A 17991-nucleotide genomic window follows, 5' to 3' on the forward strand; every position below is an offset into this window, starting at 1 on the left:
CCCAGTATTATCAACTCCAAATATACAATCATCATAAGATTGTATTGTTTTTTGAACTCTGCCACCATGTATGTGGCAGTTATTGTTGCCAGCTCTCACAAATGTACAGAGTAGGTTGATTCTGGACCCCACTGCTGGAATTCTTGCTGGTTGCCTGATGGTGGCGAGCTTCTAGCTTCTCTTCAGATCCCACAATTCTACTTAATTATGTGCCCAACCAACCCCAATCTGCCTGTCATAAGACAGATCCTCCTCAGAACACCCTTTTTTCATAGGTCACAAACAACAGGTGCACTTACCTCAGTTTCCCCCCTTCTTCCATCCACAAAAAGGACATTGTTTCTCAAAATGTCCAATTGAAAAGCCCTCCTCTAGGCATAATTTATTCCTCTACATGTTCAATATTCCACACAATGCATATGATAAAACCACTCTCCGTAAATCCCCAAAGTACAACAGCTTCACAGCAGTTTTCCAGGCCCCTTCCTGGGATGTCATTTGCAGCATCCCCTTTCCAAAGTCCATCTCCAGTCTGTTTTCAGACTCTTTCTGTCATTATTCCAGAGTTCCACTCCTCAGGCCATCTGCCTGAGAGCTCCAAGATTCATTTATCTCCCATGACCCTTATCTGGTAGCCCCAAGGCAGGGTTCCGAGTCCTGTGACATAGCTCCATGCAATGTTCCACTCAGCCAAGTCTCCCTGCCTGTAAGTCCTATCCTTGCCCAGGGAATGTCCCTCCAGGACCAACCCTTGTCATGGGCTTGGCTCACTGCAGCCCTCCACTCAGGCGCTGACTAAAAAAATAGTGGGCGCTCAACACCCACCAGTGATGCCACTGATCAGCTCCTTCCCCATCCCGTGCCTCCCACCTGCTGGTGGGCCCCCCCCCATTAGCACCTCCCTCTCCCTCCCAGTACCTCCTGCCCATAGCAATCAGCTGTTCAGTGTGCTGGGGGGAGGGGGCAGAGCGAGGGCAGGGCTCACTTGGGGCAAAGGGTGGAGCAGGGGGTGGGAAGAAGAAGGGCGGGAAGAGGCTGGGCAGGGGTGGCGCCTTGGGGGAAGAGGTGGAGTGGGGGTGGGGCCTGGAGTGGAGCAGGGAGTCGAGCACCCCCTGGCAAATCACAAAGTGGCACCTATGGGCCTGCTACAAGGGGGTTTCTCTGAGTATTCCACTGACCCGGGCCTCCTTGCCTATGAGTCTTTCCTCTGCTCCTGAGAGCCACCCTCCTGCATCAACTCTCTTGTTTCGGGCTCAGTTTCTCCTAACCAGGCTGGCCCTTCCCCTTCTTCTGAGGGGCCTCAGCATGAGCTCTCCTTTAACTCAGCAGGGCTTCCCAAGGTCCAGCCACGCCTCACCATCAATGTTTGCTCTTCCCAATGGTTTTCTGTGCCAGCTCTCCTGTGCTGGGATTCTCCTTTTCTCCACAGACAGTTCTCACTTGCCCCTTTTCCTGACTGACTCTCAGGCTGCTCTCCTTGCCCAGTCTCTCCCCCTGCCCCCTTGAGCTCAGGTTCCCACTTATAAGCAAAATTGGAGGCCAGTAATGAGTCACAAGGGCACTGGCCTCTTCCCTCTTGCCCATCCCAGCAATTAATTAAGTACCCCCTCTTCTCCCACATCAATTTTGCCCCCTGTCCCACAACTGTTTCTTGCCCCTCAGCATACCGCTGCTCCTTCTGCAGTTCCAGGGGTTCTTACTCGCTCCCAGGCCTTGGGGGAGGGGGCGCTGCATTATGGTCTCCCTCTTCCCAGGCCTCGGAGGGGACAGTTTCAGCATTCACTCTCTCTCACTCTTCTCAGGCATGGTGTTCCAGGAATGGGCAGGGTGTGAGGTACACCTTATACATGGTAGATTGCAGGGTTGCTAATAGCAGGTCAGGCTTCTGTACCAGATATGGACTGGCTACAGAGTGTCCTTGTCATAAACAGATAGCTAAGGGTTAATGTCTCTTTCACCTGAAGCACCTGACCAGAGGACCAATCAGGAAACTGGATTTTTTCAACTTTGGGTGGAGGGAAGTTTGTGTCTGAGTCTTTGTCTGTCTGCCTGCTGTCTCTGAGCTTTGGAGAAGTAGTTTTACTTTCTAATCTTCTGTTTCTAAGTGTAAGGACAAAGAGATCAGATAGTAAGTTATATGGTTTCTTTTCTTTGGTATTTGCATGAATATAAGTGCTGGAGTGCTTTGATTTGTATTCTTTTTGAATAAGGCTGTTTATTCAATATTCTTTTAAGCAATGGACCCTGTATTTTGTCACCTTAATACAGAGAGACCATTTGTATGTATTTTTCCTTTCTTTTTTATATAAAGCTTTCTTTTAAGACCTGTTGAAGTTTTCTTTACTGGGAAATTTCAGGGAAATTGAGTCTGTACTCACCAGGGAATTGGTGGGAGGAAGAAATCAGAGGGGAGATCTGTGTGTGTTGAATTTGCTAGCCTGATTTTGCATTCCCTCTGGGTGAAGAGGAAAGTACTTTTTGTTTCCAGGACTGGGAACAGAGAGGGGGAGTCACTCTGTGTAGTTTCACAGAGCTTGTGTCTGTGTATCTCTCTAGGAGCACCTGGAGGGGGGAAGGGAAAAAGGATTATTTCCCTTTGTTGTGAGACTCAAGGGATTTGGGTCTTGGGGTCCCCAGGGAAGGTTTTTTCAGGGGGATCAGAGTGCCCCAAAACACTCTAATTTTTTGGGTGGTGGCAGCAAGTACCAGGTCCAAGCTGGTAACTAAGCTTGAAGGTTTTCATGCTAACCCCCATATTTTGGACGCTAAGGTCCAAATCTGGGACTAAGGTTATGATAGTCCTTCCCTGAGAATACATCAGAGATGTGTTTACATTAAGACATTTAATGTATCACCAGAAATAGTTGTTATGAGCTCGTTAAAGTATGTTGCACATGGTGCCCTCAAGTGGTTGAAAAGTATCATACATCTTAGCATTCCATTACCTCTCCCCCTTTAAGTTTTACCTTCCTACCATTTACAAAATTTACGCTATCACACTACCTTTAAAGTTCAGTATTGCTCATTCTGAAAAGTGTCTCCAAATAATACTGGTTTTCTAATTACCAGCCCCGAATACGTAACAGCTTGGTCATCTGGCTGACCATTAATTGCAACAACTATCTTTGGTCAAGTTGGAATCTTGGAGTCGTCGTTTTCTTGTTCTGCATCTGCCACCTGTAGAATTTGCACTGTTGATTGTTCTTTTTGAGGAACAAATGTAGATGTTAACAGTTTCCGTTGAACTCTTTTGGTCTTGATCACGTATCACCTGGGTGATCTTTTTTTTTTTTAACAACAGCTAGGAGTTCTCCATCCTATTTCTTTATCCAATGTGACACAAATACAGTCACTAGGTCCTAGACCTGGCAGTCCTTTAGCTGAGTGATGTCTTTTATAAGAGTATTTGTAAGGTCTTTTTGCCTCTTTATCTGATTTGGCAACTTTTTTCATGCCTGGCCACTTTGGAGATAGGTTCTTTTCCAAAGGCCCATCAGGAGTTGTGCTGGACTATATCCAGTTGGTGCTATGGGTGTTGATCTGGGAAGGATGAAGAGCAGGGAGGAGCCAACCCATTTTTTTTTCACAGTAAGGAAGAGGAAAGAAGGGAACTGAACTGCTGGGCTCTTTCTATTCCTTCCTTCCTCTCCACTCCTGTGAAAATGGTGTCAGCTGCTCCCTCTCCCCTGTCTCTATCCAAAAACTTCTCTGTCTCCTGAGGGGCAGGGAGAGAGGTCTGCCTGGCCACTGCAACAGCCTTGATTGATGCTGTTCCCCAGGAGGTGGGCAAATCGGGAACAGAGCCAATTAGTGAGGGGGTCCCCTGGGTCAAGACTGGAAATCACCTCAGTGAGACTGGCTTTTGCAGCAGTCAAAATCACCGATGAGTTGGCAACACTGCCTGCCTTAAGCACCTTGGCTGTTCTCTCAGGAAAGAACACACAAAGTAGATGTTTTCTAGGAGAGTCAGGACCCAAAACTGGCAGGGCTTCACACACTAAACCCAACGTCTTACATTTCATCAAGAAATGGATTGGTGAGACTGTGGAGCACAAAAGTCACATGCTTTCTTCAAAAAACATGGCAAAGTATGTGAGCAGAGCATTCAGTATCAGCAGGCATCCAAGTGGCCTTCAGACATGCCCTCATAAAAAAGAATTGCAGTAACCTAATCAGATGGTGACAAAGGCACCAATTACTGTGTCAAGATCTGTACCTGTGTGATAACGTCAGAACTTCCTTGCCAAGCACAGATTATAGGAAGTGCTTTTGGCTACATCTATTTCTTGACTCTTTAAAAGCAGATTAGTATACAGGAAAACCTCTAGGATCTTGTTAACAAAAGGTGAACCAATTCGCATTATAACAACATTATACTTTACTCTTGACATTTCCTCCCAGTCATCCAGCAATGGCTTTGTCTTGGCAGGACTGAGATTTAGCCAGCCAATCTTCATCTAGTTAAAGCCTTCAGTAGACAACTGGAGACCAGAAAGACTCCAATGTCCAGATTTGTTGGAAAGAAGAAGAGCCGACGCTTGTCTGTAGCCTGATGGCTCTGTCACCCAACTTGCCTCACTATCTGCCCAAGCAGCCTCATTTAATCAGTGAATAGAAGGGGTGAAAGAACAGAACTTGGTGGCAACCCACAGAAGAGACCTCTCAGGGCAAAACAGTAATTGCCTCATGCTGCTCTCTGGATTATTTTAGAAAATAATACAGCCACTCAAGCATCACTCCAATTTTACTTGCCAGTGTCTGCAGAAAGGGTAGCAAAACCTCATGGTCAATTTCTGGACATTTCATAGAAATTTCCTGTATAATACCTAGCCATTTATAGCCATGGTTGAAGTCTTAATAATGAGGGAGGTTTCACATCATAGAGTTTCAGTTAACCTTTTGCCCCCAAAAGTCCTAGCTTAAGAAAACTGCTCTTTTTTAAAAAACAGTATCCTACCCTTTTAGATCTTGGAAATGTTAACAAAATGCAGTTAGTGCTACTATCCAGCTGCATCTACGGCAATCACAATTTGTGTAAATGAGTCTTTCCGTGAATTAATTTATCACCTGAACACTATACATCCATTTAACCAATCAACAGAACAATATATTTGAAAAGAAATATGTTCCCTTCAAACAGAGTAAGCTGTTTTACTTTATTCCCACTGAGTAGAGCAATTTGCTGGTAGAAGCAACTGTAAAAGTAACCTAGCTTGTCCACAACTGGGGCCACATCATCTCTAAATAATAGAGACTCACATTTTCTGTTTACATTGTTTTGTAGTCTATAATAAAGCCTGAAATCACCAGGAGACCTGGACAGCAATAAAAGTGGTAATGCTAATGAGCTACAATACAAATACAGTACTGTATAGAAAGGACAATACCCTTTTCTGTTTTTCATCCCACTGATCCTTTAAATATTTGAACAACTGAATCATTATTATTGATGCACTATTTGATCAAACCAGGCTGAGCATTAAAATGCTGGATGAATTCTTGTTATTAAAGACTTAATGCTTCCATATCCGATACCATTACATCTGCAGTATCAGCTTCCATTTTAATTCATCTTATTTTTCCAAGATCCTCATTTTGATTATTGTTAGTGCTTTGGTAGTTTTTGTGCACTGGAGCCAGCATCTGTAAGGTTCATTTTTATGGCAGAGAACATTTTTATTATAGCAAATATGGTTTCAGTAAGCTAGAAATGTATAGGCTTGACTGGTAACACAGTTATAGGAAAAACAAATGCATTGCATTACAGCAGTAATATCAGCATCAGATGAGGGCATTGTTGAAATAATGGGCCTGATTCTGATTTCATACAGTTCTAACCACACTGGCTTCCGTGGAGTGACCCCTGATTTACAGTGTGATACGACCCAAAAAATAAACCTGGATTCATTTCAAATATTGGTATGTCTGACAGTCTCCTCTGACTGACAAATAATTTTCTGCTGAGGCAGTCATTTGCAGGCCTTTTCAATGACAGCAAACCTTTTCCGATGCAGTTGCCCTGATCCCAGGAATTGTTATTTATAACAATTATGCTGATGTGGGACAAAATCTGGCCATAGGCCTATTGGATCAGATTGTCAGTTGCACTGAGGCCCCTTTACATTGCTCTAGTAGCATAAAAGGGCATTAAAGTGAGTGTAAATGTAATTTAGTCCCATGTTAAGGCCTCTTTACACTGCCAGAGTAGTCTAAGCAGCCTTGTATAACTGAGAATCAGGCCCGCTATGTCTGGAAGGGTTTGCTGACAACTATGCCACATCCATCTTTGTAATTCTCTGGTAACTTTCTAAATCTGACATACAATTACATTATTATTTATTACTGTAGTTCCTGGGAGCCCTTGTCATGGCCCAGGCCCCCAGGGTGCTATATGCTATACAAACACAGAATCAGAAAAGGTCCCTGCCCCAAAAAGCTTCCTTACTGCTGTGGTCAATACTATGCTGATTTCTGCAACACTCATGCAAATTGTCCCAATATCTTCAGCTGATTACTACATAAGTAAAAGTTGCAGGTTCAGTGCACTTGTAATGACTTACGTTGAGTCTCTCTAGGCTATTAAATAAAACTTTCCTCTAAGCTGTGGGCACAGTATAAAGCTACAACCAGCTCTGTAGGTTGCCTATGCATGAATGATGGCCTCCTTTGATTTTCCTATTGGTATTACACTTAGGAGGAAAGAACTGGCCAAACAAACATCAAGTAGCTCTTTTCTTTTAATCATTAACTTTTGCTTATGAGTTAGGTATAAAATATTGTCTTCATGTGTTGAAAATTGCTTTGGTGTAGCTGAAGTTATTTTCCCACGCAACAAATGGTAAGATTATCCCTCGCCTGAATTTACATTGGCCATCCTGTTAGGACCCTTGCAGGTGGCATTCCACTAGGTAATGAAGTAGCTTTTGACTTTAGTATTATGGCAGGCAGGTTGCTCTATTTTTCTGATGTGATCTGTGTGGGTTTTCAAACTGCAGAAACAATCACCCCAAAGTTTAAATGTTTTATTTATTAAATGGATTCACGAATGAATCCAATGGATGAAATGGATTAATATATCCATCATCTAGGAAGTCTTTATCTGAAAAAGCCTTTTTCTTACTTCTTTCACATGTACACTCGTTTAATAAGCATTAGAAATGGCAATGATCTACAGAGTGGATTCAGACACGAAAACCTTCAAGTGCAGGTGCGATCAGATCTGAGGCGATTATCATGATAGAACCTTGATGTGAAATTCAGATCTGGATCCAAGTTTCCCTAAAGTTTTGGATCAAGGGTTGGCACTCATCTTTAGCAAATCACAGATGAGGGGCTAAATATAAATATTGCTTGTATTATGCAAGTAATCCATTGTCTGACATAAATAAGGAGAGTAAGAGATTTGACACTAGGTAGGAAGGTTTGTAATTAGTATATATATATATATATATACATATATATATAGCTTGCCAACTACAGAACCAGTTTCTCCTCTCTTGGTTTTCACATCTCAACTGCTAGAACAGGGCCTCATCCTCCCTGATTGAACTGACCTTGTTATCTCTAGCTTGCTTGCTAGCATATATATACCTGCCCCTGGAAATTTCCTCTACATGCATCTGAGGAAGTGGGTATTCACCCACGAAAGCTCATGCTCCAAAACGTCTGTTAGTCTATAAGGTGCCACAGGATTCTTTGCTGCTTTTATAGTTAGTTTGGTTGCAGTCAATGGGAAGTCTGAGTGCTCAGCACCTCTTAAAATCAGTCACATAAATTGTAATTATGTGGCTTCAGACAGTAACATCAGTTTATTACCATACAGCAAATTATCTAACAATTGTTATAGTTAAAGTCTACACAAAATAAGTCAAATCTTATTTGATTTTTCATGCACTGCTTCCTGCCAGCAAGGCAGCTTCTCCTTCACTACCTTCTTCAGGGAAAATACTTTAATACAAATGTTCCCATGTACGATACAGTTACAGTCTGCCTGCTAGAGTCCTTGGCAGTTACTGAAAGTTGTGACTCAACAGTTACCTTCACAGACAGTAAAAACTTTTGCGTACAATGGCATACAATAGAAAATAGAACAAATGAGTGCTCTCAAACCTAGAATTTCTGTTCAACAGACAGGATGGTGCACTGGCATAATAATAAATGTATGTAATTTACATAAGAAAGGCCATACTGGGTCAGACCAAAGATCCATCTAGCCCAGTATCTTGTCTTCCGACAGTGGCCAATGCCAAGTACCCCAGAGGGAATGAACATTCACAGCTTCTGGCAGACAGAGGCTATAAACACCATCCCTGCCCATCCTGGCTAATAGCCATTAATAGACCTAGCCTCCATGAATTTATATAGCTCTTTTTGAACCCTGTTATAGTCTTGACCTTAACAACATCTTCTGGCAAAGAGTTCCACAGGTTGTTCCACAGTTCCTTTTGTTTGTTTTAAACCTGCTGCCTATTAAACAAAGAAGCTCTTCACTACAGATGGGATGAAAGTGAACCCACAGCCTCTGGCTTAGGAGGCCAATGCCTTATCCATTAGGCCACTGGGACCTGTTTTGTTTTGTTTTGTAGGATCCCAAAATGTTTTACAAGATGAATGAATAAACAAACTATTCTGTTTTCACTATTCAAATAGTATTGGTTATATATGATTGGTGAAGTCACACGGTATGATTTTTATTACCTGATTTGATGAGTGCACAGACATTTTCAATCCAGTGTTAAAAGCTGTATGTGTAACCCATGCCTGCTGGGTAGGTGCTCTGTCCCCCTCTAGTGGCACCTACACCACTTAGAGATTAATGAGTCCGCTACAGCCTTAACTAAGAGCATGTAACTTTTAGCTCATGTAGTAGAGACTTGCGCATTTAGTTCCAGAGGTCTCAGGTTTTATCCTGCCCACCGACAACCAGGGTCTGTCCGCGTTTCATATGTGCATCTATAAAATGCAGCTTTAGAAAAAATCTCCACATAGGACTTTGAAATTCACTTTTCATGAACATGCATGGAAATGAAACACAAAAGAGATGCAAGGGAGACCTAAGCAAATTAATTGAAAATTAGAGTGTATAGTCACAAAAAACATGTTTGCAGCATTTGCCTAACTACAAGATACAAGAATCACTGCACCAGAAAAATGCAGCCACCTCCAGGGTGAAGGGGGACAACAGAACTATATCGTGCAGTGGCACAGCACACTACACAGAGATGGAGGAATGGGAAGGCAGACAGAGGGGAGGATTTTGATGGGCCCCACAGATCCTGATTTCCCAAGGATAGCAACTTAATGTCGTCTAGTTTAAAATGTGGCCTTTCGACCTGTGGGGGGAGAAGGTAATTTTGGCACTAGCAGAGTTAAAATCATAATCAAGACTGGAGGCCTAAAATGGAAAGAGAACAGTATTTATACCATTGCTGCTTCATGCATTAAACAAGAAATCCTATAGCAGGCAAACAGATGTAAGAGGATTGAAATGGTGCAGGTCCCTTGGTCTAAACTGTCCCTAAGAAGGAATCTGTCTGTCTGAAGGGGATCATCCTTTCCTTACTTCCTGCTGTTTCCTAATGCTACAGAGGTCTCCCTCCCCCTGCTAAATTGGGTGGCTGCTGAAACTGGAAGGCTATTAACAGGCTTTGATGAAAAAAAGTAAAATCAGCCAGACAGACAGATGTGTTTTGCAGTCTCTAAGTAGCACTTGCTGCTAAAAAGGCTGTTGGAGGCTGGCTGTAAATAGTGTTACATGATCTCTGTGCATTTCATCCTGCCAGCCACTGCACGTGTTTTGGATCTCTGCTGCCTTCGACTTCAATGCAAACCAGGCTCCAAAATTTGCCAGAGTCTGACCACAGTTCAACTGTCTGGGGCTGTAAATCATTTGATTCAGGATCTGTCCTTAAAATTACAGCAAACAAAAGGAATAATCTGGCTAATACAACCCATTGGAAAACAAAACCACATTTGTGTCCTCAAGTGATTCACACACTTAAGAGCAGACTAATGGTTATGGGCCACAGGCACTAAAACAAATAATAGTAATCAATGCTATTTTTAAATAGAAGAATGAGGGTGAGAGGTTAAAGTATGCGGAATTAGCTCTGAGCAAGATGAGATGCTATTGCTTCAAAAATTGAAAGCATCCTCTGACATAGACACTCGTGGTTCAAATTCTTATTTATACTCATGCCATTCCAGAGTTTTAGCAGATTTTGTCTTTCTTCTTAACTTAGTTTCATTAGCCAATATCATGCCATCCATTTTTATGCAGGACGGCTGGCACAATGTGGGCCGTTTTTCTGATTTGAAAAAAAAATGCGGGTAATTTTTCTAGCAGAAATTAACAGTTTCTGAAAGAAATCAATCAAACCTGGGCACTGACGTATTTGTCCATTACATCTCATGAAAGAAAATTCAGACAATTCAATTGTTTCTCGGTTATTTAATCTTTTGAACAATGTACCACAGCACAGAGCAACTTTGGAAAACAGCAATGGGGAAAAAAAATTAAGAGGATTAGATACCTAAAAGAGATCTGAAAACAGCTTAAAAATTGTAAAGACATCCCTCTCATAGTGTCCGCTGCAGTGACGCTTCGGAAAATTTCCTCTCTTTTTTATTATAAATGCAAAGATCCCTCAAGCTGAAACTCACAAGGCTGCATCTCAGAGACAGCTAAGTAGATCAGGCCCTTCCTATCACTCAGACATAACACAGCTAAACATGAGTACTGCTTCCGAACTTCAAAGAATTCTCAGGTTCTGATTAGGAACAAACCAAATTCCTCAACCATTACAGAAATAGATGCTTTTTGCTGTTCTGATGGACTGGCATAATATTATATTACCTATTGCAGCATCACAGTCACTGTTTTTAAAATGACAACAGCCCCAAAATCTTTGTGAGAATATCACTATTATTCTCCTTAAACCATATGCTACCCAAAATTTCAGTATGGCAATATTCCGTACATGAGTAAACTTCAATTTCCATTTTTTCCTTTACCCCAAGCCTTGTCTACAAATAATATAAAAAGTTATCACTTTAAAATGTTTATCTAATGCATCTCATCAAGATTCGGTCTAGCTTCAGTTCATCTGAGTACTGGGATCAAATGTATTAGATTGTTTGTCTGTGGCCTAGATCATATGAAGAAGTTGATATTTTCTGCTTAAATCAGAAGAAATTTAATACAACGCAGTCCTTTCCACATATCTCGCCACTTATCTTATTTCGTTTGCAAATATCATATGTATTCTCTTGAGATAAAAATAGTGTAAGATGATTAGTTAGGCAAGTTCATTCGACACCATTCCCCCTTCATGACGCTGAAATCTAAAATCTGTATATGGTATACAACTTAAAGTATATATAAGCAAGCTCAGCTCTGCTGGAGACACACAGCAAGTGCTTTCCTTCCAACTAGATTGTCTCCTTGTCCAGTCAAGAAGACCACAAAGGTAAGACCATTAGAACCTCTGCTTTTAGCAAAAGAAAAACAAAACGCTTCATAAACTGAAAGAACCTAGGCAATTAAAAAAACAAAACAAAATCTTATAATCCTTGCAGTCTGACATACAATCTAGAGTAGAATGAAATCAGTGATCAGACTAATGGGAGGGAAATGGCAGTATGGTGCACCTCTCAGAAATGATGGCATGCTCCAACTTTTTTTCCCACTTTTAACTTTTCCCCTTCATTTTTTCTACCATCAGCAGTGAGAAGTGGGATTGGCATAATTCCCTATTACCCTGAATGCTGAGAGCAATGGTAGCAAGTATTCACAAGAAGTCACTGAGATAAATTCACTGCTAGCATAAGCGGAAGAAACACCAGTGGAGAAACTTAATTGGAGAGGCACCCATTGAAACCAGTGGGGAATTTGCCCTATTGTTTCTTTGCACCTTCTGAAGTACCTGCAAGCAAGGACTAGCCAGACCTATATGATTAACTGTTCATTTCCTCTCTCAGAAATCAGTTTGGATTGATGTAGCCAACTCATTGCCTGAGCAAGTTTCCAACTTATGTAGAGCTGATTAACAGGGCACATAGGTCATAAATGGTTAACCACCCCATCTTCCCTCACATCCATATGCCCAGAAGGGAAAATAAAAGGGGAAACATATTTAATTTTTCTACAAATATTTTATATGGGAAAGATAGTTTCTTGGAAAAGCACTGGGATGGGCTTGGGAGATCTTGATTCTATTCCTGACTCTGCCATAGACATCCCTCAGAAAGTCACTTCCCCATCCATAAATAATACGTACCTACCTCACAGAAATGTTGTGAATCTTAACTCATTAATAATTGTGATATACTTTGAAATCTTCAGTGGAGAATACTATAGCAGTGCAACTGTATTAATATTAAATTACATTCCCATGAACAGAATAGGCTGGGATTTAGGGCCTCAGCAACTTTTTGGTAATCAACACACAGCTTTGTCAAACAGAGCCTCTGGAGCCATCTTTGCTTCAGTGAGGAGAAGGGGATTTTTGTTAAAAGCTGATGTTTCAGAAGAATCTGGCTTCCCTCCTCCAGTCTTCACAGATTTACTCTCAGCACATCAATTTACCAAATGAAGGCATTTGGGTAAAAATCCAGCTCATTCTACTCTGTGCCGAGGCAAGGCAGCCCAACTTGTTTAAGGAGAACAGTTGTCTAGACAGCTACCATGAGAGTTAGTCTTCCATAGAAACATAAATGCAAGATGCCAAATTCATCTCTGGTGTAATTCAATTTACCTCAGTGGAGCTAGGCGTGGGTTGTATTTGGTCCTGTGCATTTAGATTCCTTTAAAATTAAATTAGAATAAACAGACTAAATCTTCATCTTATAATTTTTTTTATTTTTAATTTTTTTTTAAATATCAGCCAATTCACTGATAGTCATGATTTGATTTTAAAATATTCTAGGCAAAATAGCTCCAAGAACTTTACCAGGGATAAAAATGGCCCTCTGTTTTATGTACTCTGTAGATACATTTTGACTGTTTATATAATACCTTTTAAATGAGTAATAATCTACTTCCAGGGAAATCCTTGCAGAAGTCACACTTTTGGGGTGCTAGACACCTTTGACTTGCTCTCTTCCCATGCTCCCCATACATCATATCTTACTCCGGCCCTACACCCTGTCATGTGGAATTCCTCACTCATTCCTCAGCTTCAAATGGAAGCACCTGCTGCAGACAACTGTTACTGTATGCTCCATTTACAATTAGATGAATAATGTATCCTTTATCAGACGTTGTCACACCAGCAGCTTCAAACAGAGCCTTTGCGTGAAAGAGATGGAGAAGTTATTTTAATGACTAAATATCTCACATTTATTTTACAGTTCGGCAATGGCTATGACTGATATCCTTTCTGCTCAAGATATTGAAGCTGCTCTTACCAGCTGCCAGGGTAAGGAACGGTCCCTCTGCAACAAGGAGACATTATTTTTATATCTTAATATGATATGGCTCTTGTTTTCTCTGTAGATCCCTTCCCTGTAAGATCTCTTTGTAGCTGCATTGCAAGGTAGCCTCCTGAATTCAAAAAGATGTATAACAGCTTATTTTATGGGTACCATTCCCTTACATGTGCAGCAACAAACTGGAGTTAAAGGGCTACATCCTCAGCTGGTATACATTTGGTGTAGCTCCATGGACTTCTATTGCCCTACGCCAATTTTACACCAGTTGAGAATTTGTCTTAAGTATTCATTCACTGAGGTCCTGCCGTGCAGGATCATGCCCACATTTATGTCTATTCCGTGAGACAGTTGAAGACCCTGGATGAAATTTATTTTCTCTTGAAGCCTTTGCCTGTGTAATGACTGAGTGAAGCTGGAGTAAAGGCTTTAGGGTTCGGCCGAAAGGCTTTATGTCAGACACACATACTGTAAATGTTTATTGTAACTGCCTGTGAGGCAGATTGAAATAAGTTTCAGGGGCTTTGCAGAATGTCCATTCTAACAGGAAACATGAATTTGGCCACAGGGTATCCAACCAGAGGCCTACGTCGTTAGAAGGGGAAGCTCCATTTAGATTGTATCAAGTGTGCTGCACTGAGGAACAAAAGCAGCAGGAGCTGAATTGGAGCACTGAGCCTGGCACCCAGATATTATGGGGATGAGTGCCTTAGAAATACGTATAACAGTAATAACCTCAAGAGAAAAGGTTTTAAATAACAGGTTTTTGTTTCTTCCAGCTGCTGACTCTTTCAGCTACGAGTCTTTCTTCTCCAAGGTCGGTCTAAAAAGCAAGTCTACTGACCAGATAAAGACAATTTTTGGAATCCTTGACCAGGACAAGAGCGGCTTCATTGAGGAAGATGAGCTTCAGTAAGTATAGCTTAGCTGCTGTTACTTGTTAGAAAACGTAGGCTTCTGGATGTTCTCTGCGTCTTGTGATCTGCTGCTGCTTTTAAAGGAACTCCAGCATCTTGGCTGTCTCTGAATGTGGTCTTAATTTCAGCTTGTGAAATAAGTTTAGGAATTTCCACATATGTTAAGATTAGACCATATTCATTTGTGGGGTTTAGGCTGTTGAATTAGGTGAGAAAGACAGAAATGCTGAACTTCTGTGTACGGCCCCATCCTGACTTTGGGCTCTAAGCACTTCCATAATACAAATAACATTTAGTAATGTCTTTGTTTTATTTCAGGCTGTTCCTGCAGAATTTCTCCTCAAGTGCCAGAGCTCTAACTGCTGCTGAGACCAAGGCTTTCATGGCTGCAGGTGACACTGATGGTGATGGCAAAATCGGAGTGGACGGTAAGTTTTTCAGTGTGGTCTTCAATAAGTTTTGGTTTCTTCAAATATGTATTTTCAGGCTGAAAGTAAATTTACAGCACTAATAACTATGTGGCGTAATAGGGCCCAATTTCCCTCTGAAACAGATTTTACACAAGCGTAGCTTCACTGATTTCAATCAATTTACTCCTATTGTCACTAGTATCCATGACAGCAGAATTAGGCCCTATATGGAGACTGATCCTACACCCATTGAAGTAAATGAGAGCTTTGCCATTGCTTTCAGTGGAGGGAAGGTCAGGCCCATCGACTCTAGGGGTCTGATTTTTCAGAGGTGCTGAGGACCAGTAGCTCCTATGGACTTTAGTTACAGTTCTGGGTGCTCTGCACATCAGACCACAGGTAAACACTCAACCTATACTCAGTAATATGGTAAAAAGATTGATTGTGCTTTTTTTTTTTTTTAAGGATGCTACAATTGCTGTAATGCATTTAAAAACACAGCACTCATTCAGAGTTTGTCTGATGATATTTGTGCTAGAGAATAATCTGATCAGTGCAAGTTTCACTGGACAGCACTTCTATGGGAAACTAGACCAAATTACTTTAAAAAACCCAAGAGGAAAGATATGGGCTGGCTGGGCAATTTCTTTTTGAACTCGCAAGGAAGCAAATAGGGCATCACGGATCATGTACTGGAGATAAAGTTGCTGAAAACTGGGCCAGACTAGGACAGGTGGCAACAACCCTAGCAGACACACGTGCTAATCTTAGCTGGAGTTTGGGAGGAGAAGCAGGAATGTGCTTCAGCAGCAGCTCTTGTAGCTTCTACTTATAAACCCCAAATAGGACATCATCTTATACAGATCTCAGGCAGCTCCTTAGCGATAACACTTCTGACTCTGAAACTATGTCACTGCTAACATTCAGTGCCTCATTTGGAAGCTAAAAAAGCAAGAAAATTCAGACTGAAGGTGACAACCCTGTCCTAATCCACCCTCTTTCATTTTGGCTATTGCAGCACATTCAGTGTGCATGGTAAACTCACACTCCAGCTGGTAACCCTGGTACAGTGGATTGAATAAAATTCAGTTTTAACTCAGCATTTCCTAAGAATATGAATTTATAGATCCATTCCTCATCTCAGCATACAATCTGTTTTAAGGAGTGAAAAGCTGCTACACTACCCCCTGTGTTTCAATTTAGCAGTAGCTTCAAGTACTTTGTTACAACAACATGGTGGGCTCTCGTCTAGGACTTTTGAACAGTATTCATTCCAAAGGCTCTAATAACCACTTTCATCTAGTTTTATTCCCTGCTTTTCTCATTTTCTTTCTCTAACAGAATTCCAGGCTCTGGTGAAGGCATAAGGAGCATTAGACCAAAAGCAATAATGGACAGTCTCTTCAAATTCCCTCCTCCAACAAGCACCTCACACCCAGCACATATTTGTACATTTTTATATTGTCTCATGGCATTAGTAAAATGCCTGTATGTTAACTCCACATATGGGACTGTTAAGAGATCTTGCAATGTACAGGTGTTTTGGTCATGTGGCATTGTTTTCAGTGTCAAAGCAGGCACTTTGTGATTTTCAACCACTCACAATGTTGAAGTTGTGGCTGGAAGAAGGAAAAAAATTATTAAAAAATTCTGCAAAAAAACCTGTTGTCTTTTATTCTCTCTGCTCAAATCTTCCTTTCCCAGTTCCCCAGTCCCACTTTCCAGCCCACCCACCCCAGACACACTTTTGATGATCTTAAACAATATGACATTTTAGTGTTTAATTGCTCTGATTTGGTTGAGTTTTGTTTCTGCTTAATTCTATGATCCCTGAGGAAAAGGGATGCTAACAAGGTATCTAAAAATAATCTATATTCAGTCCCAACTGTGAGACTTTTTGAGAAAAAATGTAAGAGGAGTTGACACATAGCTCATAGCAGGGCATAAATTCCTGGTTAATTTAAAAAGCAAGAGGTAGGCTATCGTCTATATTGTCAGAAAGTGCTAATGGCCTAAAATGTAATTCTCTCAAGAGGAATTATCTTCCTTTATCTTTATATTATCAACTACTGGGCGGTAGCTGCATTCTAGTGGAACTGGGGAGCAGGAAACCTAGGTATTAATCCGAACTCTGCCAGTATCAAAGGCCATGATCCTGCAACGAACTACATGTGGTGGGCTTTGCTGTGTAACCATGAGCATGTCTTAATCTTTCTGTGCCTGTCACTCAGCTGTAAAACAGCTATATTAACCTGCCTTGTAAAAATTCTGGGCTTGCTACAGATGAAAAAGTGCTCAGCACCATTCCTCAAATCTGTTATCCAATGCCACAGTGTAAAAATATCACCAATAACACACTAATATAGAGTGGCTATTACCCAACTCCTTCATTTATCAGAATGAACGCTGACGTACATTAATATTAGTATCCTTAATAGTATATCCTTAATATTAGCAGTTTAGCGTATGTCTGAAAATGACTGAACCTACTCATTCCTTTTATAAATGTCTTACAGCACATGTAGTGGGATGTTGTTAAGTCTCAATTATTTACTTAGTCCATTGATAAAGTGTTATGGTTAAACACAAGAAGAGGAGCATTTTTATATTTTCAGAGGGGTGGGTTAAAAATTTTCCCACCAATGTTTAATTACTTATTTTGCCATGACTTGGTTCCAGACCAAAAGTACACTGTGGCTTTAATATTCCTTGCTGAAATTGGATCATAACTGTCACCTATTTTTGGCAGCTGTTTTGAAAAACTGCAGAAACAGAGCATGTTGGAAATTTTATGTAATTTTTGGTGCAGGCATGTCCATAAATTGTAAGCAGATCATGTAATGCATAGCACAGCTCACTTACACCCAGACATGTAACTGAGCTTTTTGGCAGATGTTCAGACTGACTGCTGAAGAGGAATCCTGGCAATCAGTCTTGCTGATGCCTTGGCAGTCGAACATAACACAATGTTATCCTGAATATAAATCCTAATTCTATTCCCAGTTGCTTTGATGTTAAAGCTTGGTTTAAATTATTGCGGGTGTTAATTGCTAGATGGCAATATTGCAAATAGTGAAGAGACTACATTGACTCCGACCTTTATTCATTCACTTGTCTATGGAAGACAAAGATAAAGTGCACATCCATATCTGCAGTAGTCCATAGCCACAAAACTGGCATTACTGTTAATCAGTACAAATTAATGTCTGTTTTTCATAAGCATAATAGACATATAT

At 41.1% G+C, this 17991-nt stretch overlaps 1 protein-coding gene across 1 annotated transcript; it reads left to right on the forward strand.

Moving 5' to 3' along the window:
* The first annotated feature begins 11354 nt into the window (after nucleotides 1-11354).
* On the forward strand, nucleotides 11355-16419 carry LOC127057745 (parvalbumin beta). Its single transcript, XM_050966776.1, has 5 exons — nucleotides 11355-11468; nucleotides 13351-13418; nucleotides 14208-14340; nucleotides 14664-14773; nucleotides 16097-16419. The coding sequence occupies exons 2-5, from the start codon at nucleotides 13358-13360 to the stop codon at nucleotides 16120-16122; spliced, it is 330 nt and encodes a 109-aa protein (XP_050822733.1). The 5' UTR covers nucleotides 11355-11468; nucleotides 13351-13357; the 3' UTR covers nucleotides 16123-16419.
* Nucleotides 16420-17991: the final 1572 nt, after the last annotated feature.

The sequence above is a fragment of the Gopherus flavomarginatus genome, chromosome 9, assembly GCF_025201925.1.
Source record: "Gopherus flavomarginatus isolate rGopFla2 chromosome 9, rGopFla2.mat.asm, whole genome shotgun sequence".
NCBI lineage: Eukaryota > Metazoa > Chordata > Testudines > Testudinidae > Gopherus > Gopherus flavomarginatus.

Coding starts and splice junctions, on each gene's coding strand:
- LOC127057745 (XM_050966776.1), top strand. CDS start 13,358: ATGGCTATGACTGATATCCTTTCTGCTCAAGATATTGAAGCTGCTCTT. Junction 13,419..14,207: donor TGCTCTTACCAGCTGCCAGG/GTAAGGAACGGT, acceptor TGTTTCTTCCAG/CTGCTGACTCTTTCAGCTAC. Junction 14,341..14,663: donor ATTGAGGAAGATGAGCTTCA/GTAAGTATAGCT, acceptor GTTTTATTTCAG/GCTGTTCCTGCAGAATTTCT.